Source organism: Buteo buteo, chromosome 6 (assembly GCF_964188355.1).
Source record: "Buteo buteo chromosome 6, bButBut1.hap1.1, whole genome shotgun sequence".
Lineage (NCBI taxonomy): Eukaryota > Metazoa > Chordata > Aves > Accipitriformes > Accipitridae > Buteo > Buteo buteo.
Window position 1 is genome coordinate 3,489,654 of NC_134176.1, and position 23,983 is coordinate 3,513,636.

Consider the following 23,983-nt stretch of genomic DNA (forward strand, 5'->3'; position numbering starts at 1 on the left):
TGGGTAAGACATATCGATTTCCTCTCAATTTCATGTGTGTACATGTGTATACATACTACAGTGTGCCTGCTTCTTTCTGACTACTGGGACAGTACCACTGTCCAGCTGTTTCTACTAGAATAAAACCTAGCATTATTTACAATCTTAACTTTATGTCTTATGATGATGAAATAATGATCAGTGATATTTCTAATTCAGTAGACAATTAAATATCACAGCCTGGAATTCTGTTGAAATGAACAGAAATGACATTTTAGTAAGTTTTTTAATGAGGAAAATTATAACTTTTAAATGTGCTAGATACATAAGAAAGGTTAAGTATAAAGTATGTTTTGCACTTATGCTGATTAAGTAAAGAAGAGAGGATATATGCTGCCATTTCATTACAGATGAGATCTTCCATGATTTTACAGCTATCTTATCCTCTCACACCTTATTTTTAGCCAGAAGAGAGGAGAGAAAATAAACTGTTTTGATTTTTCCTTTTTTTTTTTTTAAATTTGTTTTCTCAGTTTTGACTGATCCACTCATTTAAATGATATAACTTGAAAATAAGAAACAAATTTTTCCTACAGCTTAATCTACGGTTGTCAAACAGGGTTTCACTTCAGTAGCCTGGTTTCAAGCACTTGGCCAGTGACTTCCTCACTTTACTGGTTCAACTTTCTTTAAAACATGGACCAAAACCACGCTGCTCAAATAATATGCACGCTATAGAAATTATAACATTACAGTAAATTAGGCCTGATGATTTCACTGGAATTTTAGAGAAATATTTTTAAATGTTAATATACTTGAGAACATTTTCCATCTTGCCTTATTCCTCTGTTTCTTTTGAAACTCGCCTTTGCTTGATCCATGGTGGACCCCCGAGGCTATTTAGGCAATGCCCCTCCATCCCAGGAAGCTGCTCAGCCTGACAATCTGCTCTCCGGCTCTGCAAAAGCCCAGAGTTCCCACCCCCAATAAATGTAATCCTCCCCCTTCAGCAGCTGTGTGGATTTTCCATGGACCAGCCTTCCTGAGCCAGACACCACTAAGGAATGTGTTTGAGAAAGCCGGAGGAAATCACAATAGGGACTCTGCGCAGCCTGGCTGCTTCCCCCTTCCCAAAACTACCCCTCAGCCTACAAGCACCCTCTGCTCTAGAAAGCACAACAGACCGCATGGGGAAAGTTAATTCTTTACATAAGTTCATGCTAAGAGGAAATCTTGTATATAACACCTAAGGGCTAATTCAGCTGTCCCACGCATTCAGTCCTCAGCATCCTTGTTGTCCTAAGAACGGCTGTATTGGAGGTTCGATGATCTACACACCCGCTTAGCAGAAAGGAACAAGCCACAGGACCTTCAAGAATTAAAACACTGACCTGTGGGTTGTTCTTTTAATTACGTAAGACCACAGCCAAAATGCAGAGAACGAACAAAAAAGCAGTCCTGTAAATCAAAATAGATTATAGCCACATCCTTAAGTAGAAACCTAAGATGTCACATACAGTATTACACCTACTATAAGGTCTCTGCAAGACATGATATGTCCTGCAAGTATATTCCACCTGCAAGAAGCTTAAGATATTGTTATTGCCCTGCTCTGCACTAGAACAGCAGAGACTGAATTCACATAACGAAAGGGCAACCACACAGGGATCACATGCAAATTGCACTTCAAGCTTCGGAAAGCTTCCCGTAGCTAAATAAAACGATACACGCAGATGAAGTCATGAAAGCAGAAACCATGAGAGAGTAGGAGGGCCAAAGCCATAACGTCAAGATGAATTCAATGTCCAGTGAGACTGCATTCCGGGGAAAGATAAAGCTGGTAAGTAAATAGCCTGGCACCACACCTCTCTTAGGGCAAACCAAGCGCAGCTCACTTGCTTGGCAGGCAGTATCTCTCACGCACCATCCATACACTGCCTGAAGCACCAAGGCTACAAGAAATAGAGGCAACAACTGCTTCACCTCTTCCAGAATTTCATCATATCTGGCTTTCATGGAGAAAAGCCACAGCCTGCCTGTTCCCCTCCTCCTCCACCCCTACAGGAGCTAACTTTGCTGCTCAAGTCAGCACAGTCAGTCCATACTCAAGACATCCCACTGCAGGGTTTTGACAAACCTCAAACACCCACAGAATGACAAAAAGGAAAAATTTATGTTCCTTTACCCTAAACAGGCTGTCGGTTGTGACTGCTGAAGCAATGGCAGATCATAAAACATTCTCAAGATCTCCCTACCCATCCTCATTAAGTCCCTTCGTCCCCAGTTTGATATTGTGAGCGAAATTTAAAAACAGACTCTCTAGACAGGAACTGTTTGGCAAGTTTTAAAGGCACTATGTTAATCAGAAAGTTAGTCATGTCTGTTCACAATTAACCAAGAAGCAGAATGCAAACAGTGCTTTAAATTTAAACACAGACATGCCTGACAAAGCGAAACTGCTGATCCTGTCCAATTACTGACCCAGACTCCTCCTAAGTATCACGCTGGTGAAGGTATTTTGACTATGCAGATACACTCTGTCCAGCCTCAGAACCCCTCAACCCTCGTCAGCTGCTAACACTACAAAGCGATGCCCACAGCTGAGCTAGCTCAGTTCCCTCCCTCCATGTATCGTATCATTATCCTTCCCCTGCAACAGAAATCGTCCTCTTAAGGCAGGGGGCATTTAAAACAGCAACACTTCTTTCACAAAAACAGTTTTAAATGAAAAGAGATCTCAGCTGTTTAAGAGAATCTATCATTACATTTAAATTAACAACCCCCCTCTGACAGACAATACAACTGTGAATACCTGCAAGTGATACAACAAATACTCTCCCTTACCCCACTGTAGACCAAGCACATCAAAAGAAAAATTTCAGCTGCTGCTGCTTTCAAACCGCTTGTAAATACAATACAAATACCTGAAGCTGTTAATCACTGGTGACCAATGAACACTCATTAGGCACTGCTTCCTGTCAAATTTTAATTAAGTTTTATCAAGACAAAGTACATCTATAAAAGATGATATGGCTCCACCTTTATTCTTTCTACCTACCATGTTTACATTTCCATGCCTGTGCAAGAGACTTTACCACTTATCTTCCCTTAAGATTAATGACTAAATCTCCAAACATCTTTGGGAGTCTGATGTTTATAATTCAACTATTATCTTGCACATCTGTACATTAAACAGTGAGTTAAGGCAAATGTAACACAATTCTATATTGCTTCAATAGCAATGATCAGCAAACAGTCATACACACAGCTGAGAAGAGAACCAAAATACAGCTTCTTGGGGCGGACCATCACATTAAATGTAAGAAGAGATAATGCCTTTAATGCTGCACAGGGAAGAGCTGCACAAAGAAAGCTCAAGAACGATTTCTTATCAATAAGCCAACAGAGTCCCCCTGCAATAACCTCTTTATCCTGTGAAGAGAAACAGCACCTGCCTTTCTGGAATGTCTCAAAATTCACCTTTCAACAGGCTACAAATCCAGCTGTTCACACTAACCTGAAAATATGTTTCATTCAGCTTTCTGGAAAAGTCCAGCCAAATCTTCCTCATCTCTATGAAAACATGAACCTTCAATATACTGTATTCATGTGGAGGACAGAAAAACAGACTTGGGAGAAAAGTTAATTCCAACATGCCAAAATATCAAATATGGCATTAAAGATGCCATTTTGACAGATCAGTTCAGTAAATGCAGCAGTTCTGGCCACCAGGACTGCGGGTCAGCTCAAAGCTCTGAGGGGTATCCCTGGCTGCATCTTCATGAACTTTTTACTCTCTTCAGGAGCAGAGAAGTCAGTAGAAACACATATAGCAATACAAAGGCTAACAGAGTAGGGAAAAGTACTGGAAGAGGCTAAGGCTTTGGAACAAAAGCCTTGGCACTTCTTACTCTCCCTCTGTTGCAAAAAATTTCAGATTTTTTACTGCCTGCTCATTATGTACTGACAGGCATCTGCTCAAACCGTACCTTAGCGTCGCGCAGGCACAAAACTGAGCAACTTTGAGAGATCTGTGATGCTAAATTCACTAGTCCCATAATTCAACTACCTCTTGACACAGAGAAGAGGAACATGATGTCCTGCATCCAGCAGCTCTGTTAGTGGTCATTGACTCAGAGATGTTAGCCCTTTCCCTAATGCCTCCCTGCCTTCTTAATGTTTCCAAGTAAGCAAGTCCCCTCTTGAATCCCTTTCCTTGGGATTTGACAGGGGCAGGATGGAAACAGGACCCACAAAACAGATTTGCCCCTGACCTCTGGTCCCGACTGAAGGAGAAGCCAAGAAGCAGTTCCTTTGCTCACCTTCCTGCGCGCTCTTTTCACCAAAAGAGCGCGAGAGCTCCAGAGACACAGTCAAGCTGCGGCTTCTCGGCATGGCGTTTTCCATCCGCCACGGGGGAAGGTAAGCTTTGGCTCTTTGAGAAGCTGAGAAGGTCCTTGCAGACACTATCCACCGCGCTGGATAAAATGAATTACTCTAATGCTTCAGTGAAGGAATTTAGAAAGCTGAAGAGCAGAATGGAAACTTCTCTGTACCAAACGCTGAAATTTTCCCCCAAACAATCTAGGAAGAAAGAGTAGTTTATCCAGCCTCTGCATGCGAGGAGCTCCTGACAGCTCAGACCTTCACGTGATGGAGACATTTCCTGCGGGCCAGCTGCAGGGGAACACATGAGCGGGCAAATCTGGGTCTCAAAATGATGCCAACAGGCTAAATATTATCCAACAGAGGAAGATACTGATTTCGCAGAGCTGGTTAGGTGCTAATAGAGTTAAAAGGTGTTTCACTCTCAGTGGAGCCACTCTGCTATTTTGATGAACAGAAGGGACTCCAATTTTTTAGACAAGCCACTCCTGAACAGATTCCCTAAAGAAGAAAAGGGAAGGGGGGTGGGAGATGCACGACAAATAACGCTGTACGGTGTCGCCCGTGTAAACATGCTCTCCAGTCTAGTAAACCACAGCTTGGAGAAAAACATGGTGGTACATAATATAGAGACCCCTTCATTACAGTTAGATTGAGTTAACCTGTCAGAAAGATTACTCTACCTGGTGAGGCCAAATGGGAAGTTCAGACAAATGATCTCTGCAATACCTCTTCCATAGGTACACTCTGCAAGGAGACTTCAGGAAGGCCCGGTGGAATAAATTGTCTTTTGCTGTTTTTCAACTACTGTCAGCATCAGGTCTGCCTTATTGACCTACTCCCATTAAAAGCAAGGTAGCATCTGGTTTTATAGATTACAAATGCAAAATCTTGAACAAAATATCCTGCCCTTCTCATTGACTTTTTACTGGAATCCCAGAATGCACTCAGGACCACCAAAATTGCCATAAACCACAAATCAAAGGCTGCTGCGTCCACCAAACCTTGCTGAGTACTCTTATTGCTAGGAATCCTTCAGAATTGGGAAAGAACTATTCTAACTTCTTGAAGAAATAGAAAATCCGAAATCTTAACAAAATGGTGAAGTGCAAGAAAGTCTTGGCAATCTAAAATGCAAGGCATCGAGGTTGCCTTGAGTTGAAGAACAACTGTTACAAATACAGAGATCTACACATTTTGTATTGTTCTCAAATGGAATCACCTTGGGTTGATGCTGCCTCTTCTTTTCATTCACAGCTGTAACCAAGAAGCCAGGTGCCAAACATGAATAAAGGTAACAAGCATATTTGTTTTTCCAGCTGCAGAGCGGATGGACAGTTGCTGGTGTCAGCGAAATACACTGGCCAACTCCGTTACGGCCTTACTAACTAACAGGAAAAGCTATTCTCTCTGACACGGATAATCTACGTACTTCTACCATGCACCTCTGCTGATGAAACTGGGAATCACTTATACACCTCATGCTATAAATCTCGGACGCATTCAAAGTTATCCAAATGCATTGGCAATGAAAATGACCATTGCATCTTCTGGAGACAAAGATGAAAGCAGATACCACTATGCAAACGTTCTGATCTTTGATCTGTTCTTCCTTCTCAGAGGTTTCCTCTGCTGTTGAGGGGGGTGTGGGGGTGGGTAGTGTGTGTGTTTCAAAGGGGATGCAGGACCAGCACTATCCACTTCCTCTGAATGGATATTTCACGTTGCCAATGGAGCTCTGGGGTGGAAGGCAGAGAAGGCACAGCTCCTATAAAGCACCTCTCATGTTCGAGACTGGTCTCCAAAAATGCGTGCAACATGCAGGAAACAAAAGAACATGCTCTGGTTAACTCCTTCCTGTGCAAGTCCACAGGACGCCTCAACCTCCCTCACTGATTGTACCACGAATAAATGAGGAATAACAAAATCATCTACCCAGCAGAATGCCTCCTGAAGGATGAATACTAGACAGTAATACCGTAACTGAAGACTACATCAGAGACAAGGCTGGTACTAACAGGACATTAAACTCAACAAAACAGACTCTCAGTTCCTCCTTGGCTTAAGAGACGTTGGGTACAGCCTTGGTACTAGCTGATGGAAGCACACTAAGAAGTTGCTACCACTCTTTCTTTGGCTCCTCTGAGGACCTAACCCAGGAGGACAACTCTCTTCACAAGAGCTGGAAAAGAAATCAGACCTTATTTTTAAGATTTTGTAGACTACCTGCTTTTGAAAGTAAGAGACAGGGAGAAACTGACATAGGGAGAAACACTCTATTTCCACCACATAACCTACCATTAACAGAAAACATGAGCAACAGGAGGCAACATTTAAAGCCAAACAGCTTTGAATGCTCCACAACAAAGACCAAATGCTTAATAAGAAAAAACCTTACAAAGATTGCAAATGGAAAGCAGGAGCTTCCCCCTAACTCCTGAATATCCTAACAGAGGGTGTCAATAAGCCACTGAGCATGTTAGTTCTCAGCAATATATATATCCTACTGACTGCATCCTAAAAGAAAAGCGTGCAATTTCCCAGAAGAGAAACTCCACAGCAACAAGGAGAAACTCAACAGTGCTGGTTCAATGCCATTCTAAACACCCTTCATATGGAAAAACTAGAGTACACAGAGTTCATGCATGGCTACAGCAAACACTGCTAACCAGAAGGCTTTGATCTGGAGAGGAAGAGTGGAATCCCCCAATGTGACAAATGGTTTATGGTAATTTATATGTGTAAGCAATGTATATTCACCAGGGACAGAAGTGCTGAATCAGGGATGGCCAATCCAATTGGTCTGCAGCTGCCAAAACATATTTGTATAAAGTTGGGAGTATGTGATTAAAAACTAATCATAGCCATAACTGCACTCTGGTATTAAAATAAAGCCTTAATACTCCATTCTTAACATGTTGACTTTAAGTAGTAGAATGCTTTAACCAGTAAGTTTTCATGATCTGTGAAATTAGACTGACATTAGGAATTATTTTCAAAATATCAAACACAGGTTCTCAACAGCCTTTGACTGCACCAGGAATTATACTCGAGAGCTCTGAAAATAAGGCACTGACCACACAAGCAGGGCCAAAACCTGACTCACACTGGGCAGAGTCCCACTTTTATGGCAACCTTTGAGAGGGGGGAAAAGGAAGATTTTTTTTTTTTTAAACCGTATTTGAGCAAGAGGGTCTCTGTGTGCCACAATCTAATTCCATTGCTCGCTATTTTCCTGCAGCTGTGATCAGTGGCAAACCAGTACAGGTTTCTTCTAAGTTAATGCTTTTATCTGGTGCAGGAGATGAAAAACAAAACAAAACAAAAAAAACAACAGAAGAGGAGAGACTAAGCAGGTGACTCAAGAAGGAATGAAATTCCCATGATATTCAATAAAAATGTATCTCTTGTTTTAGGGTAGTTTCTGCTACTAATTTGGTACATTTTTTGTCCCCTGTGCTTACTTTTAAAGAAAGCTACTGTAGCACTGTTCACAATCCTGCTTGGAAAAACCAAAACAAGACAGCTTTAGAACTGCTGCACAAGATCATATTTGATCATCGCCACTCAGTGAGGACAGACATCCAGCTATTCATCCCGGAAAAGCAGCCTGCAGACGGTGCTGAGCTGAGCAAATACATGATCTTTCAGCTCAGCTGCCAAATAAGAGCATTCAAAAAGACAGTCTACATAAACCATCCTTTTGTTCCCCTTCTCCAAAATTGAAGATTAGTTAAAACTCTGTTTGGGGCACTTGCATTAAAAGCCACAGAAAGCCAAGCCCTGTGTAGTTGGGGGAGAAGGAGAAAGAGGAGGTAGTAGTGAGTGGAAGTCTTTTGTCCCCCAGCAGACTCAACAGGCTGACGGTGAAGGCACTCACACATTTAGTAGAAGACTTTAAATTCCTTTTTACGTGCAAGGGGTGGTGACCCCACAACCCTCACCTTGACACATGGTATTCTTTCCCCTAAATCTTTCCAGCAAAACTATTCCGAGTCCTTAATAAATAGCCAAATAAAAACTCCATGCAGGAAATCCCAGTAAGATACTGCTAAAGTAAATTATTGCCCTAATACAGTGCTTGTTTTCTAAGTCCCTTCAGGACACCAACATCTACAAGTACACATAATGAATGACTTGATGTCCTGATGCAACCGAATCCCACAAACTAACGAAAACAGGCCAGTCTTACACCATTCCAAGTACTTCCAGAAAATATCACAGACTGCAGAAACACATGCTTATAGAGCTGATGATGTGAACTTGTTGCCAAAACTGGCCTTATACAAATTAGACTACAAGGCCTTACTGAAAAGCTGCAGGTTCACTGACAGGTCATGCTGGCATGAAGACCCATCCTGGGAAACATCTAACCACACTGTGAGAGTTTACCTGGGATAGGATCTGATGGGCCACTTCCTAGTGCTGGAGATTAAATTCCATTTATAGTTTCTAGTGGCTTTTTTAATTTTCTGCTCTAAGACACTAGTCAACTGGATGTTTCTGCATTAACCACACACACACAATGTCTATTTCAGCACAACTGTGCAGATGCATGAACAAACTTACATCCTTTTTCAATACTGCTTTGAGACTTTCATGTGTATGACCAAGGAGGGCAAAGAGACGTCTTGCCAGGAAAGCCAAATTAAAACCTCACTCTTGTAGACCTCACCTTTTCAGTGTTAAGGGATACAATGCTGAGGATGCTAACCATTTGACAGAGAGTGGGGACAAAAAAATACTGTCAGCGTATTAAGTTCCAATCAGTACCCAATCTTCATTATTACACACCTCTTTCAGAAGTCAGCAATTAATTTAAGATAGCTTGATACAATGCTTTGAGAGATAAATTATTTCAATGGATTAGAATTGGCTTAACAGTAATATCCTCTATTAAGAAGAAAAAAAAAGCTTTCCCAACACGGATGAGACAACTAACGCATTAGGATTGTAACAGAAAGCATACTTCCAAGACTGGTAGACCTAAACCTGAGTCTACTTACACATGCTGTGAATAGATAAGGAAATTAATTATTTATGGATGGTTTCTCCCCCACCCTGAAATGCATTTTGGGGAAAAAAAAAAATATTAAAACAACATCAAGAATCCAGTACTTATGAGCAACCCTACAATCAACCATTGTGTGCCATGTGACAGACAAGAGAAAAAAAACAAACACAAACACTAAGAAAACACATTTCAGTTTTAAGCTTCCATAGTAGTAATGAAAAGCAAAGTGGGTAGGAGATTTTCAGAAAGGCCTTAAATATCCTTCTGTAACCTAACAGTGAACACAAATATTTGCTTAACCTCCACCTTCAGCATCCAAAAAAGAACTAATTACTCTAAAAGCTACCAAATGCCCCAAGAAGAATTTGAGGCATGAACCACCACCACCAAAAAGCATCTGAGGAAGAGGCAGATATCCCACAATCAGAAAGGCTGTCTCATTTAGACATCCTAAAAACAACTGTGCTGGAGACACTGGTGACTCATTAGTAGTGATGGAGCAGAGAAACCACTTGAAGAGGTGAGAGGAAAATTCCATTTTAATTTAAGAGCGCTCTCTAGCAAACCTTGCCCAAGCTCCGCAACATAACAACAATCGGATACTCACTAAGAAATGCATTTTATAAACACTACTGACAGCCCTCAGCAAGCACAAGATGTGCCATCTGTGCTAGGAAGAGACTTGTCATGGACTAAGAAAAATAAAAAGTACCATGTTTATATGTTAAGTCTTTCAAGAAAAAAGGTTTACCTTAGTTACTTTTAAAATTAACATAACATCGATGACTTGAAAAACTAAGTTTGCTTTGCATATTTGTCATAACAGCCAGTGCCATCCGACTCAGTACTCCCTTGATACAGTTCCTCCCTGTTTGCAGGGCTTTATAAAAACAAAGAACAAACCAATGACCTAGAAACAAATGTAGGCTCTCAAACTACTTTAAACTCATTAACTTTATACTTGTTTTAGACTCATAACAATGTCTGAAAAGACTGCCAAAGACTTTGATTTAAATTTGCCAGGTTGCACTAAGAGAAGGTTTGGGTTTACTCCTATCTGAAACTGTTCCAGGAATAGAGGGCACATTTTCATAACTCAAAGAATGGAGGCGGGGGGGGGGGGGTGAGGGTTGTGGGGTGTTTTTTTAAGGGGATATGTTTACATGGCACAGAGCAGAGCCATGCATTCAAACCAGCTCCGGAACCGGAAGCTGTATGACATGTCAGCACAGCTCTCCACTAATTACCAGGATAATGAGAAGCAGAATACTTCTTTTTCCACAAAGAGCAAAGGGATGACACAAAAGTACTTCTCTGCAACCCAACTAGTTATTTCTTGTCATGCTGCCCTGTACTATCCAGGCATACCCAACCAAACTAGCTCAAGGTATGCTGGGTTCCAGATTTATGAAACCCGAAATGTCCTTTTAAAGGATTTAGTGCCAGATTCCCTAGCAAAGAACTTGACTGATCTGTGCACAGCGCTCTAGGAGAAAAATAAAAGAAAAAAGGAAGGTAAATATGCACCATGAAAACTTTTAAAAATAACTCCCCGAGGCCACAAGTAACCATTTCAAAGGGGTGGTGGGAACAAGATCCATCTATAAAACTTCAATTTGAACATTAGCGAAGAGCCCTCCCCCCACATGAGCAATTACCGCTGCCTTTCATGTGGCAGAGTAACACACCTTTTCTTGTACGGTTGGTTGTGTCAGGTCAATTTTAAGCACACTCAACAGCATTACAAAGTAAAACATCACAGCCACTCTCCCCATGCAGCTGAAAACGCAGATTGCCAAACACAGGCCGAAAACTTCAAGGCTTTCTTTATAAGCAGCCCAACCCTTACAGCTGCTGAGCATCCCTGACATTTGGGAAAGGGGCTCGTATCTCCCAGAGAAGCACGCAGAGAGGAACGCGCCGTGCCTTACACCTTCTGTTTCCCGTGGCTGTGGTTCTGGAGATGTGAGCACCAGTATGCACCGTTTCAAGAGCATCTACTGGATTTGCAGCGCTAACTCTACCGCGAGCTGTAACTCTGTTCCAGCTTCCGAAGAGCTTTAATCTGCTTCTGCCTTTTGCGTGCTATTATTAACCTCAGGGATAAACCTGCACCTTTTTAATCAGGTGCTTTAACTGCTGCGTTCTGGAAACAGGTACAGCAAATAGAGACCTTCTACCTCCTTTAGCAGTAACGTGGAAAGTATCACCCGCAACGTTCAGCGATTCAAACCTCTCGGAAACCAGCCAGGGGACCGCTAAGGCGGACCCTTCTCCCACGCTGCAAGCAGAAGTCAATCCTTTTATTCCGAAGGGCTAGACGGGGAGGGAAACCTCACGCCTTGCCAGAGACGCCCCGGGTCCCCAGGTTCTCCTCAGGCCACGCCGTGAGGAGAACCCCCGGCTCACCTTGTAGACATCGCCGTAGGTGCCGCTCCCCACCCGCTGGATCAGCTCGTAGTCCTGCTGCGGGTTCCGCCTCAGGATATCCCCGCTCGGCCGCGCCGCCGGCTCCATCTCCAGCCGCGGGCACCCCTCGCCGCCGCGGGGAAGGGGACAACCGGCTGCTTTCCTCCTCCTCCTCCTCGCCCCTCCGGCCGGGGATTGCTCCTTAACGCGGCAGCCGGCCCATGGCTCCTGCGGCGGAAAGCGCTTTGCTGAGGGGCGGGAAGGCTGAGGGGGGGGGGGGGGCTCCCGGGGCGGGCTCAGGGCCGCGGCTGCCGAGACAAAGGCAGGCAGCCGGCGGTTGCTACGGCCGTTGGCGGCCCGGCGGAGGGGGCAGCGCCCTCCGCGGCTCCCCGGAGGGAGGTGGGGGGGACGGACAACGGAGAAGCGCCCAGCCCGGCGGGGAGCAACCGCCCCGGCCGCTGTGAGGAGGGAGGGAGGGAGGTCCCGTCCCGCCGGCGCTGAGGAGGCGCCGCGGCCCGCCCGCCCGCCGCTTGGCCGGGGCAGCCGCCAGCCCGCCCGCAACCAGGCCCGCAGCAAGGCCGGGCCGGCTCCTACCTGCGCGCCCACAGCCCTTTGTCCCGCCGGAGAGGGAGCGCTGCCGCCGCCTTCCTCCTCCTCCTCCTCCTCCTCCCCAGCCGCGGCCCCCACGCACGCACGCACACCGCCCGGCCGAGCCGAGGCGAGGCGAGCCGGGTCGGGTCGGGACGGGACGAGCAGCGGGCCTCCGCGACGCCGCAGCGCCACGGCGCGGCCCTTCCCTTCTCCTTCCCTTCCCTTCCTCCTGCCTGCCCGCCCGCCCGCCTTCCTCCCCCGCCCCGCGCCGGCCGCGGGCCCGGGCCGCCCCTCGGCCTTAGTAAAACCTCTCATGATGGCTGCCGGCGGTGGTGCGGTGCGGTGCGGGCCCGCAGGCCGCCCTGCGGCGGGAAGGGGGTGTCTCTGTGCCCGGTAGAGGCAGAGCTGGGGGTACAGGCGACCCCCCCCCCCCGGGTGGGGGGTGAAGGCCCCACTGCCCGCGCTGGAGGTGCAGAGTGGGACCCTCTGGGGCTGCCGCCTCATGGAATCACAGAATGGTTTGGGTGGGAAGGGACCTTTAGAGGACATCTCGTCCGATCCCCCTGCCATGAGCCGGGACACCTTCAACTAGACCAGGTTGCTCAGAGCCCCGTTCAACCTGACCTTGAATGTTTCCAGGGATGGGACATTGACCACCTCTCTGGGCAACCAGTGCCAGTGTTTCACCACCCTCATCATAAAAAATTTCTTCCTTTTATTGAGTCTAAATCTACCCTCTTTCAGTTTAAAACCGTTACCCCTTGTACTGTCACAACAGGCCCCGCTAAAAAGTTTGTCCCCATGTTTCTTATAAACCCTGTTAGGTACTGGAAGGCTGTAATAAGGCCTCCCCAGAGCCTTCTCTTCTCAGGCTGAACAACCCCATCTCCCTCAGCCTGTCCCCATAGGAGAGGTGCTCCAGCCCTCAGGATCATTTTTCTGGCCCTCCTCTGGACCTGCTCCAACAGGTCCATGTCTTCGCTGTGGAGACACAAGTGTGGGGGCAGGCATGGCTTTTGGCCTGTGCCTCTTTGGTTTGGGGCAGGAGGAAAGCCCCCAGCTTGCCTACCCTGCATATATGTACTTATATCCATATGTATGCTTCTGCCAAACACCAGGTTGAGCTTCCCATCTTTGACACCAGAGCTGCTCCTTCGTGTACCTCCTGGTAGGGGTTATCACAGCTGCCGTGGCAAAAACCCCCTCCTGGCTGAGCATCGGAGGCTGACCTGCTCCCAGAGGGGCTCTGAGGTGTGAGAGGAGGAGGAGGAGGACGAAGAGGCTGTACCAGCTGGGGGGAACACGGTCACGGACTGGGTAGGACTCCCCAGGTCAGTGAGTCTCATCCTTTGCAATCTGGATTGCAACCTTGCAGCCGCATCACGTAATCCTGTTCGTGGGCTAATCAAGCACCACGGTATTTAGCTTTGTGGGCAGCCAGTGCAATGATAGTCACACAAGAATTAACTCGCACTTGTTGGGACATGTCTCCTTGGGCTCCTAAAGTCAAAAAAGCTTCTGTGAAACTGCAAGATGGAAAGTATTCTGTATCTGCCTCTCCCTCTTTGGAGAACAATTATTTTCAGCAAGGCAGCTGAAATTCTGAGCAAAACTCACCTATGGTCTCTCAAATGAGTGCTAAACAATTGAAGAAACCCAAAGTTGGGTATATGGAGTAGAGGAATGCTGGAATTAGCAGTAGCATTCGCCGCACATAAAATCATTAAGGCCTAAAAGGAGGTGTGATTTTCTAGGCGCAAAAAATACCACATACTCAACACAGGAAGCAAGTTTGCAAAAGCTAGGTAGAAAAAAATTAAATGGATGCCAGATGTACAAGTCTCTTTGGTGTTCAGGACTCTGGATTGGTTCTGCCTCTTTGGCAGTCAGACAGCCCACGCAGGTCCAATATAGTCTATCGACGAAGCAGCTGGGTACCAATTCTCAGTTTAAAATGGAGTCTGGGTTTTAAGCTTACTCCAGCACATTTAGAAATCCCGCATGGAACTACCTGAAACAGAAGTGCTGATTGCATAAGCTTTTCCTTCAAAACACAGCCTCTGTAGCGTAGCTCATTAGGATCGGTGTGTTGCTTTAGGTTAAACTCAAAGACAACGTATGCAGACTCTCAGGAATTGCACAGTGGCATTTGATTTTATTGGGGTTTTATTTGTGGGCTCATTTGAAATGGTGTGTGTCAGAAGCAGGCTCCAAAATGTAAACTGTCCTGCTTCCAGACAGACAGGGGAGCACGGGACTGCTAATTTAAAGAGATTCGCATTTAATTTCCCCTTGTACTCTGAAAGCCTTCTACATCCTGTATGTTCTCTCCAACATAAATACGTAAGTTTTCCTGAACACCCAGCAAATAAAGAAGAAACTATTTACCCTTTAGGGAGCTGTATTTCCTCAAGCGATTTTTAACAAAACAACCACCTCTCCCCCCAATAAATTAGCTTCCTGCACTACTGATAGCGAGCTGCTTGCGTCCTTTTTCTTTTCTCTTCCTTGGCTGGGGGTTCGAACACCGCTTTTCACTCTGCTGATTTGCTGCTCTTGACAAGCCATCAGATGACAGCACAGGAAAGAGGCCATTTCATTTTCCAGTAGCAGATGGTGCATTAAGACTTGGCCTCCTAGAATGTCTTACAGATCCAAGGGCTGTCCGATGACTGCAATTTAATGCAAAGGCTCCTGTATTGACCACTATTTTGTCCTTGCTGCGTTGAGTTTCACTTCCCACCTGGAAGTGTAGTTTCCCGTCCCATATTGTCAGTGATGAAGAGTGAGCTCTCGGAGCGTGCCTTGCGATCCAAGCTTTAGTCCACCTTCCCCAGCTGAGTCTCAGTCCCTGCTGGAAGCAGTACTGGAAAGTGTACATAAATAATAGCAGCACCGGGACTGTATTACTACTGCCATTTCACGATTAGAAAAATGGAGCTAAATGAGTTGTGCAAAGCATACAGTGCAAGACATGGCCCGACACTGTACAATGCCAGGCGTGTACCCTTGAACACACACCGATTCCCACTCTGTATTTTCCACCCTAGACCACGTTGCTTTTCTGGTCAAGCGTGTTAAGGAATGTGCTTTTATGCAGCATCTTTCGTCTGGATGGGTCCCAGCCTTAAAAGGAATGTTAAGTGGTTTTACATAAGGCATTACGTAGGATTAGAGAATGTGATCTGTTTGCATTGTAGTCTTAAGAGGAAGAATAGCCAAGGTTATTTTAATGAGACATCGAGATTCATCTGGAAACGGTGGATGCAAAATGGTAGAAATTTCTAACTGAACAATATAATAAAGGTGGTTTTAAAAGCAGCGGAATGTGCCGTGTGCATGTGAATGCATGTTCATTGTCAAATGAACTCTGAGCTATGAAACAGCAGCATGAACAAAAAATACTTCAGCCCCAGTTTTTATCAGACTGCTAAAATGTCTTTCATTTCACATATAGTCTTAACAACCTCACATGGAAGGTATTCAAAGCTATTCTGTGGGATTGCTTCATGTTTGTGGTGTGTTTGAATAATAAAATAGATCAGCTGCACGGCAATGCCGAGGCTGAAGGCTCCTGAACCAACTTGAGGGCCTGCAGCTTTTCCCACTCATTGCTTCCTGCAATACACTGTATTTTAAATCAAACTTAATTGTTGAGGAGACGGAGTACGCTCTCAAGAAATGCTGCAGCATCTTCCCTATGATTCGAGATGTAGCTTTTTTTTCTTAAGTCTGTGGTTTGGGTTTTTCAGGCTGGTTTTCTTCCCCGACGAAACACACACTGTTGCTACACCCTGTCTCCCTGCGGCCACGAGCGAGGGGCCTGCAGAGGAGCTATTTCCAGGCTTTCTGTGGGCAGCTTCCCGCCACTGAGTCCGATTCTGCCTGCGACAGGCAGGGTGCTGAGCCTACTAAAGCTTCTCAGCATCACCTCAGCAGCTACCTGCCTGCTGAGCTCTGCTAGTGGGACCCAGAATAAGAGGGATAGGGCAGGATTTGCAGGGTCCCTAACAGTCTCTCGCTGCTGGAATGGCCCTTTGGGGCGGCTGGGATGGAAGTTGCTGTGGGCATGGTGACAAGTACAAAAGATGGCTGGAAAAAAATAAAGAGCTTGGGAAAAGGTGCTCTGAAAGGAGCATCCTATTTCTGTCGCGAGAGCAGAAAGAGGGAGAGGTCTTGGCAAGACGGATGCAAGGAACACAGCCGAGGGAGCAGCTTTGGGCAAAAGAAGGAGGAGGAGATGGCATCCAGGCCTGTTAGATGCTTCTTATGTCCAGTGTGGGAATTCACTTGCTCAAGAAAGCATCAGTCTCCCATAGACTGAGGATGTCTCCAGGGATTGTTGCTGAGATGCTCTGGGAAGAGAGGAAAGGCACTTAAGGGTGAGCAAAGCCTTTTCGGGCTGTCAGGAGTCTTGTATCCCTTGCAGGAGCAGGAGAATTAAATAAGACATAGCTGAGACCCTCATGCCAGCTTTAACTGAGGCCCTTGTGCAAGGATTTGTTTTTCACGGAAGGAACAGGAGCGCTGGTGGCTATACATTATTTTTGTGTCACCCTGTTTACGTAGATGTATCTCAGGAGACTTTGCAGCTGATTGTGCTGTTTGCATTCAAAGGAAGGAAACCAGCTGGATGCCCTTCCTTCCCATGTGCACGCGCGGGAGGGCAGAGGTGAAGCAGGCAGCTCTGCCGACAGTAACTGCTCAGCATGAGGATGCAGGAAAATGTGACCATTCAATTAGAAGCAGCATTAACAAGGGGACTTCAGAGCGCTGCCTGGAAACCCGGCTGCTCCCCCCTGTTTCCAGGTACACAAACCTGGCTGGAACATATTGCGAATATCTTGCTGAATCACGCAGGCAGGTAGATTCGGTTGTTTCTGCCAAGATGCAAGAGGAGCTGGAACCCTTTCCCTGAACGAGGTGTATCTTCAAGGGGAAATCCTAGAAACAAACTTGGCACGCACAGATTTTGGCTTGGACTTACTAAAGCCACGTTGCAAAAAAAGAGACTGGCAAGGAAGGATGTTTTGAATATAGCGTCCATCTGCCTGTCAGTGCAGGAGAGAAAGAAGAAATTAAAAACAATATTGGAAGTAAGTGGGAAGTTGGGCTTAGAAGAGATCTTACTGACCTCTGAAGAGAAATAAGAGGAAGGAAGAGAAATCTCAGAAGGTTGTAGTTAGTCCTGCAATGCTGGTGTGTCTTAGCGTCTGTGACAGAAAGGAATAACCTGGGGCTGTGAGGCAGTGAGGCTCCAGATACAGCGCTGACGCACGCACAGATGGGTCTGCAATATTATCCAAACCCACAGCTGAGAGTGGGGTATTTTACTCAAATCCACCAAAACCTTGCAAGAGCCCTGAGGATGCCGTTTGGGGTGAGGAACCTACTGGAAGCTGGCCTGAGAGTCTAACTCAGATGAGAAAAGTTGCATTTGTTTATTGCTGGACTTCTGCAATATCTCGTCATTTTGGTGCTCAGCACTGACCAGACGCAGATGGTGCAAAGGCAGCACCAGGCCTGTCTCTGAACACACACTGGGGTTGGTTTGGTTGAAATTTTGGGCTGATGGCTACACGGCTTTTTGTATTCTTAAGTAGTTCCTTCAGTTTTCAGACCATCTTCCAGAAGGAAGGACCTTCGCACAGACTGATTAAACAAGTCATTTAATTAATCGCTGAAATTCTGTCTCCTCTGTGAGTGAAATATGATCGCTCTGTTACAGCCATAGTGTGCAATCATGTTTACAGAAGAAGCAAAGGTAATTCCTTTGGCTGCAAACCCCATGTGAATGTAGGCGATCATAACACTATTTGGAGTGAGAAATAGAACAGCAGGAATAGAAGGATTTCCTAAGCAACAAAGATCTGCTTCACTTAAAAATATTTCAGTAAGAAAAAACCAGAAAGATGTTAGGAAGGCTTCGGCTTTCAAGAAGAGTGGGGAAAAAGCTGATTCTGTTTTATCACTTTTTGATATTTGCTAGGAATTGTGGCCTCTTAACCCAAGAGTAAGGGTACAGAAATTAAAACAGTGATGACAAATCATCGCCACAGAGTGTACTGCTTGGGAGAAGTCCCTTTGCAATGCTCTTCAAACACAGTTGAGATCTATATTCTTTTACTTTCCCATGCAATTAAGCAGAAGCAGTGAAAGAGTGAAGACTGAGGAGGCAGAAGTGATAATAATAACTACGGGGAAGAAGCGAACATATTCAAGAACCTTGTATAACCACCGTAAGAACAGATCTGTCACTTGGAGTTAAGACAGCGCCTTGTCTGTGTCATGGCAAAGAAAAGTCATGTGAATGGCACGGTTTCTCTCAAGAGCAAGCCCTGGCGAGTACTTGGTGGCACCTGAGAAAGAGCAGAGATTTTGTAGCGTCCCTTTCCCACCTCTTACATAAGTCTTGCACAACGCGGCTGGTTTCTGTTTGCGAAGGGCTGGGGATATGAAAAGCAACTGTAAATGCTGCCTGGGTAAGTGGGCCAGTCGAATCAAGGTGAATTATGAAACTAGCCCTGCAAGCTGTGTGAGCGGTATACATGATGGATTTAAATCGAGGTTCCCTCCTAATTCTGGGGCCTTTTCAGCACCATATCTCTTGGCACACCAGCTGGGGGACTCCCAGCTATCGTCTCTCTCTGCAGGCTATTTTCTCTTTTTGCCTTTCCCCCATTTAGCACCGTTTTTCCTCAAGAATCCATCCATTGCGTGCCTGTTCAGTGTGTCTGCTGTGAAATTAGCTCTTTGTGATCTGGCAACTCGGCCAGCAAGAACGTAAAGATACTTCCTAGGAAGGGCTGTTTGCAACTGGAAAAATAAAGGCAAGGTGAATCGGTGGAGGGAAGGGATCGACTGTGGGCGAAAATGAACAAATGCTGAGTCACCCCCTGGAAGCAGAATCTGCAAAACTCCCTGACTTGGGATCATAGGAAATAATGCAGGAAAAAGCCTTGGGAGTGCGTGCAGACAATCCCCCTGGCACAGCACAGGATCCAACCTCTCCGCTCCTCTTTCATTTAATACCACGTGCCATAATGGAAAGAGAAAGGGAAAAAATGTCAGTAAATGGGGCAGTACAAGCTTGACCTAAGCAGCAATTCTCCAAGGAAATGAGAAAGACAGGACCTGAGCCCATCTCAGTTTAATTAGAGTTTCAAATTAACAGATCTCCTTTTCCATCCTCCTCTCTCTCCATTTCCCAGCTGCTTTTCTTTTAATCTCCTCTTTCAAGCCATTTGAACCACTCTGGCAGTCTCCAGCATAAGAAATCCCCCCTCACAATGCCAGTCGCTTCTCTGCTGCTTTGAAGAAGCAACAGGCCCATGCGACTTCAGGGATTATTTATAAAAATCATAAAGGAGCTTCTACAAAGGCCACGAGCGGCTGAGCTCCTCGTGGTCACAGTGCCCGGCAGCTGTGGGCAGGAGGATCCAGCTGCCTGCCACGTGAGCCGGCACTTCAGTGAGCTGAAATTATATGTTTTGCTCTGATGCTGTAAACACATGGAGGAAGCCAACGGGAGGCAGTTGCCGAGTATTGGAGAACGCACTTACAAATTATGTATCAGCATATCAATGGGAGCGCAACAACACATGGCTTTGGCACGGATGAGCTGCCTGGAACAGAAGGTTGCTTCACTTTTGAATTTTTTCCTGCTTTCAGAAGTGAAGAGCAGGTCCCACCGGTTCCTATGCATCTAACAGAGCTGGACGGCCATTGGCTTTCCCTGACCACCGCGCAGAAATGAGCAGCACTCTCCCAATATCTCCTCTTGCAGATACAGTCTGGGGCTCAGTTCCCTTCTCATCCTTCCAGATTTTGGCCTGTACAATCCTCTGGTGACTGCCACATTCCCAGTTTAGAGATCATGCCTTGAGCTCTGTGCCATGCTTCTTCCAAAGAGCAGCACAAGGCTGCGGCTTCAGACAAGTTGACCGGCAGCTTGTTGGCATCAAAAGTATCGACAAGCATTAGCTTGGCACGCTGAGGATGAGCACGCTCACGTGCGTGGCAGTCTGCGGTGCGTGGGTGGGAGTGGGCGAGCTCTCCATGGCCGGCATTGCAAAGGGCTTCAACGCTTTTCCTGGGTTTGCACAATTAACACAGGACGGGGAGGCTGCAGCTGGCAAGAGAGCACGGGAAGGCGATATTAAAGAAATCAGAATGTGCTCCCTGCGTCCCTCCGGGTGGAATGTTTTGGCTGAGGCTACAAGGGACACCTTGGGGCAGCCAGGGCACAGGGCCAGCACCGCTGCTCCCCTTCCGAAGTTTTGCACCTGGGCATTCCGGTGCACTCAGGCTAAGTCACGATCTGACGTGGCAGAACGGGGGGAGCAGGAGCTGGCTGACCCCCCACCCCAGGGCGGGATCCCTCCAGTGATTTCTCAGCCCACGTGTCCCCACACGCTCGCCGCATGCTCCGGGAAGGGCACGTTCAAGTAGCGCGTTCAAGCTGTGCGTGCGCATGAGCCGTGGTGCGTGCGGCTTTGCTTTGGCGGGGGTGTCCCCCGCCTGGGTGCTCTGTGTACGTGGGCGATCCCAGCCGGGTGGGTGTTTGTGCACGTGCCCACCCGGGAAGGTGCGTACCTGCGTGAGCCCCAAGCCCGTCCCATGCTGGGCAGGCTGAGTGGGGGAGCTGTGTGCCCAGTGCCTCCCCACGGGTGGCTGCCCAGTGCCCCAGATGAACCTGGTGCCCCAAGTGGGGATGCCCCCAGGGCGTGGGTGCCCATGAGTGTGCTTAGGGCTCCCCACGTGTGGATGCCCCCAGGGCGTGGGTGCCCATGAGTGTGCTTAGGGCTCCCCACGTGTGGATGCCCCCAGGGCGTGGGTGCCCATGAGTGTGCTTAGGGCTCCCCACGTGTGGATGCCCCCCATGTGGGTACCCCCCCCCTCCAGTAAGCCCAGCACCCCGGTAGGAGTGACCTGGGTGTGGATGCATCCCGGCTGTGCTGGGTCCCCCACCCATGCCTCCCCCACCTCCGTGGGTGGGTGCCCGTGGGGGGGGGGGGGGTTGCCATGTGTCTCGCTACCTACCCCGGGGTACCCCCGGACTTGCCCGCGCCCGACCCACGCGTGTCCACGCCTGACGCCCCACGCGTGGGTGCCCCGAGCGCAGACGCCCGTGGGCGGGTGCCCCAGGGACCGCCGTGCCGTGCCGTGCCACGCCGTAGCGGCGGGCGGGGATGCTGCCGCTGCCGCCGCCGCCGCCGTCTCCCCCGCCCGCCCCGCTCCACCGCGGCAGCCGCGCCAGACGCAGCGCGGCTCGGAGCGCGTACGGAACCTCCCGCAGCCGCCGCGGCCCGGGCAGCCCCCGCGCCCCGCCATGGCCCGGAACCGCCGGGAGAGGAGCAGCTGGGGTAGGCGGTGGAGGGGAAAGGCCGGGGGGGACGACACACGGCTGGCGGGGCGGGGTGTGTGTGGGGATGCGGGAGGGTGCTGAGCCCCGGGCGGGCGCGGCCGCCCCGCGGCCGCCAAACAATGCCGGGCCTGCGGCGGCCCGCGGCCCGTTCCCCGTTCCACGCCGGGGCGGTTGGGGGGGGGGGGAACGCGCAGGGCCCCGCCTGGGCCTGGGCCACCGGGCGGGGCGGTGGGCCTGGCGAGGAGGGGGGACGGCGGGGGGAAAGGGGGGCTGCGGGGCCTGGAGGGGCGGAGGGCCGCCCTCGCCCCACTCCCTCCGTGGGTCCACACGGGCATCTTTTGCCCACTCACCCCCCCCCCAATCCCTTCTGGGGGTCTGGAGCCGGTGGCGGGGGTGTCCGGCTGCCCCTCCCTTGCTGCCTTGCCTGCAGCATGGCCGGGGGTGTGTGTGTGTGTGGGGGGAGCTGGGCTGGGGGTGCCCGTTGTGGCGGGGTGCTGGGCGCCTCGCCCCGCGGCTTGCCACAGCCCTCGGCCAGGCGTATGAGGGGCTCTGTCCCCCACACAGGGCCGGACACCCCCACGCCCCCGTGGCCGAGCCCTCCGTGGGGGGCCCTCCGGCCTGCCCTGATCTCCCTCGTCCCCATCGCTGCTGTCCCCACAGCACCTGCCCCCAGTCCCAGGGTGGGCAGGGGATGTCCCCTCAAGCCGGGGGAGCAGGAGTCCTGCTCGCCCCACCTTCCACCTTCAGACGGAGCTGCCGGCCTTCCCCGGCAGGTCGCTCCTGCAGAGGTTTTTTTGTTTTTTGGGGTTTTTTTTCCCACATTTCTGGAGGCTGTAGGGCTTTGTTGGTGTGTCAGACCCTCCAGAGAGGGGCCATTTTAAATCCATCCCTTTACCAACCCCGCCTGGTAAGCAGCATGGCCAGGGAGCCGAGCGGGGTCACGAGGAGGAAGAAGTTCTGCGGCGTCTTCCTCAAGGCTTCCCTTCTCCTCCGGAGCTGCCTGCCTGCGGCCGGCCTGGATCTGCCGGCAGCTGCAGCTTCCCCACGGGAGCCAAAGCTGATCCCGCAGGTGGGCTGCACCGAGCAAGCAGAGGGGCTCCTGGTGCCTTTTGCCCTGCGTACAGCCAGGGCTGCGTCCAGCGCTCAGCGATGTATCGCTTTACCAACTTCCACTGACGCGCTGTTTCGTAGAAAATCAGGTTTTATACAGCCATTTGCTGTTATTTGAGGCTGCTGAGTAATTTGTCATTTCCCCCGAGTTGTATTCCATGTGAACTCGCTCATCGGTGCTCGCGGTATCCTGTCTCATCAGGCAGAGCAGGTGAGCTGGGCTGTGATGTTTAGATACACAAATTACATTCTAATTTGTATAGATGAGTGTACTATTTCCCATGGTAATGATTAACAGTTCAGGGACATGTTTGCGGAAGCGTTCAGATAACGGAGTGTGTGATTTGAGTAAACGGAGCGGGTGGTGGTCTTTTTGCAAGAGAGCAGGGAGAAAACGAGCAATGCTCATTTGATCAGCGCCATTTTTAACTGTGACTCTTGGCGAAGGTCGTTAGACCCTACAGTAAACTGGAGGGAAAACTTCCCAGTGAACATGCTGACATTCTCAGCTTTGTCTCACAGAGCTGTCAGTCCTGTCTCTGTGTGTGTTGAGTATTGCACACACGTACACGTGCTGGTGCTTTCCCGTCAGATCTCGATAGCATGAGAAGAAAATGCAAATGATGCCGAAATGGATATAAATGGAGAAAACATCATCTTGGAAAGTATAGCCTTGGTCCAGCAAGACAGTTAGGCACATCCCTCAGTCTAAACATGCTGCTAAGCCGTACTCGAGTGAAATGTGATGTGTCACTGGTTTGATGAACTCTTCCTTAGATTCTCTAAGCTTTGCAAGAATCTGGAACCATCCATGGATCGAAGTGGATCTTTGTGGGATCAGCTGCCTTCTGCTGCAACCCATCCACAGGTCAAAATCATACCTGTCTTCCACAGAGGTTTACCTATTCCTAGAATGATTTCCTGGCACTTTACCAGGCTGGTTGACATTGCAGCTAATAAATTAGAGAGCAAAATGCCTGTATTTTTTACTAGGGGAAAAAAAAGCCCCCTTTAATAGAAGTGTGCATTTACACAATAGAAGCTCATTGCCCTGAAAGATGTGTTTACATCCAGTGACTGCAGCATTGTCTGGTGACATCAGTCCATGGGGTGACTCTTCCACTGCT

At 48.3% G+C, this 23,983-nt stretch overlaps 2 protein-coding genes across 5 annotated transcripts in view; one reads left to right on the top strand and one right to left on the bottom strand.

Moving 5' to 3' along the window:
- MAP4K5 (mitogen-activated protein kinase kinase kinase kinase 5) overlaps positions 1-12,505 on the bottom strand; it is a 73,474-nt gene extending 60,969 nt beyond the window's left edge. For both annotated transcript variants that reach the window (XM_075029449.1, XM_075029448.1), the window contains exons 1-2: positions 12,383-12,505; positions 11,789-12,016 (exon numbers count right to left, since the gene is read on the bottom strand). In XM_075029449.1, the coding sequence (XP_074885550.1) occupies positions 11,789-11,896 (108 nt within the window). In that variant the 5' untranslated portion in view covers positions 11,897-12,016; positions 12,383-12,505. The remainder of the gene's footprint in view (positions 1-11,788; positions 12,017-12,382) is intronic.
- Positions 12,506-21,539: 9,034 nt separating this feature from the next.
- Positions 21,540-23,983, top strand: part of ATL1 (atlastin GTPase 1) — a 32,985-nt gene continuing 30,541 nt past the window's right edge. For all 3 annotated transcript variants that reach the window (XM_075029450.1, XM_075029451.1, XM_075029452.1), the window contains exon 1: positions 21,540-21,744. In XM_075029450.1, the coding sequence (XP_074885551.1) occupies positions 21,711-21,744 (34 nt within the window). In that variant the 5' untranslated portion in view covers positions 21,540-21,710. The remainder of the gene's footprint in view (positions 21,745-23,983) is intronic.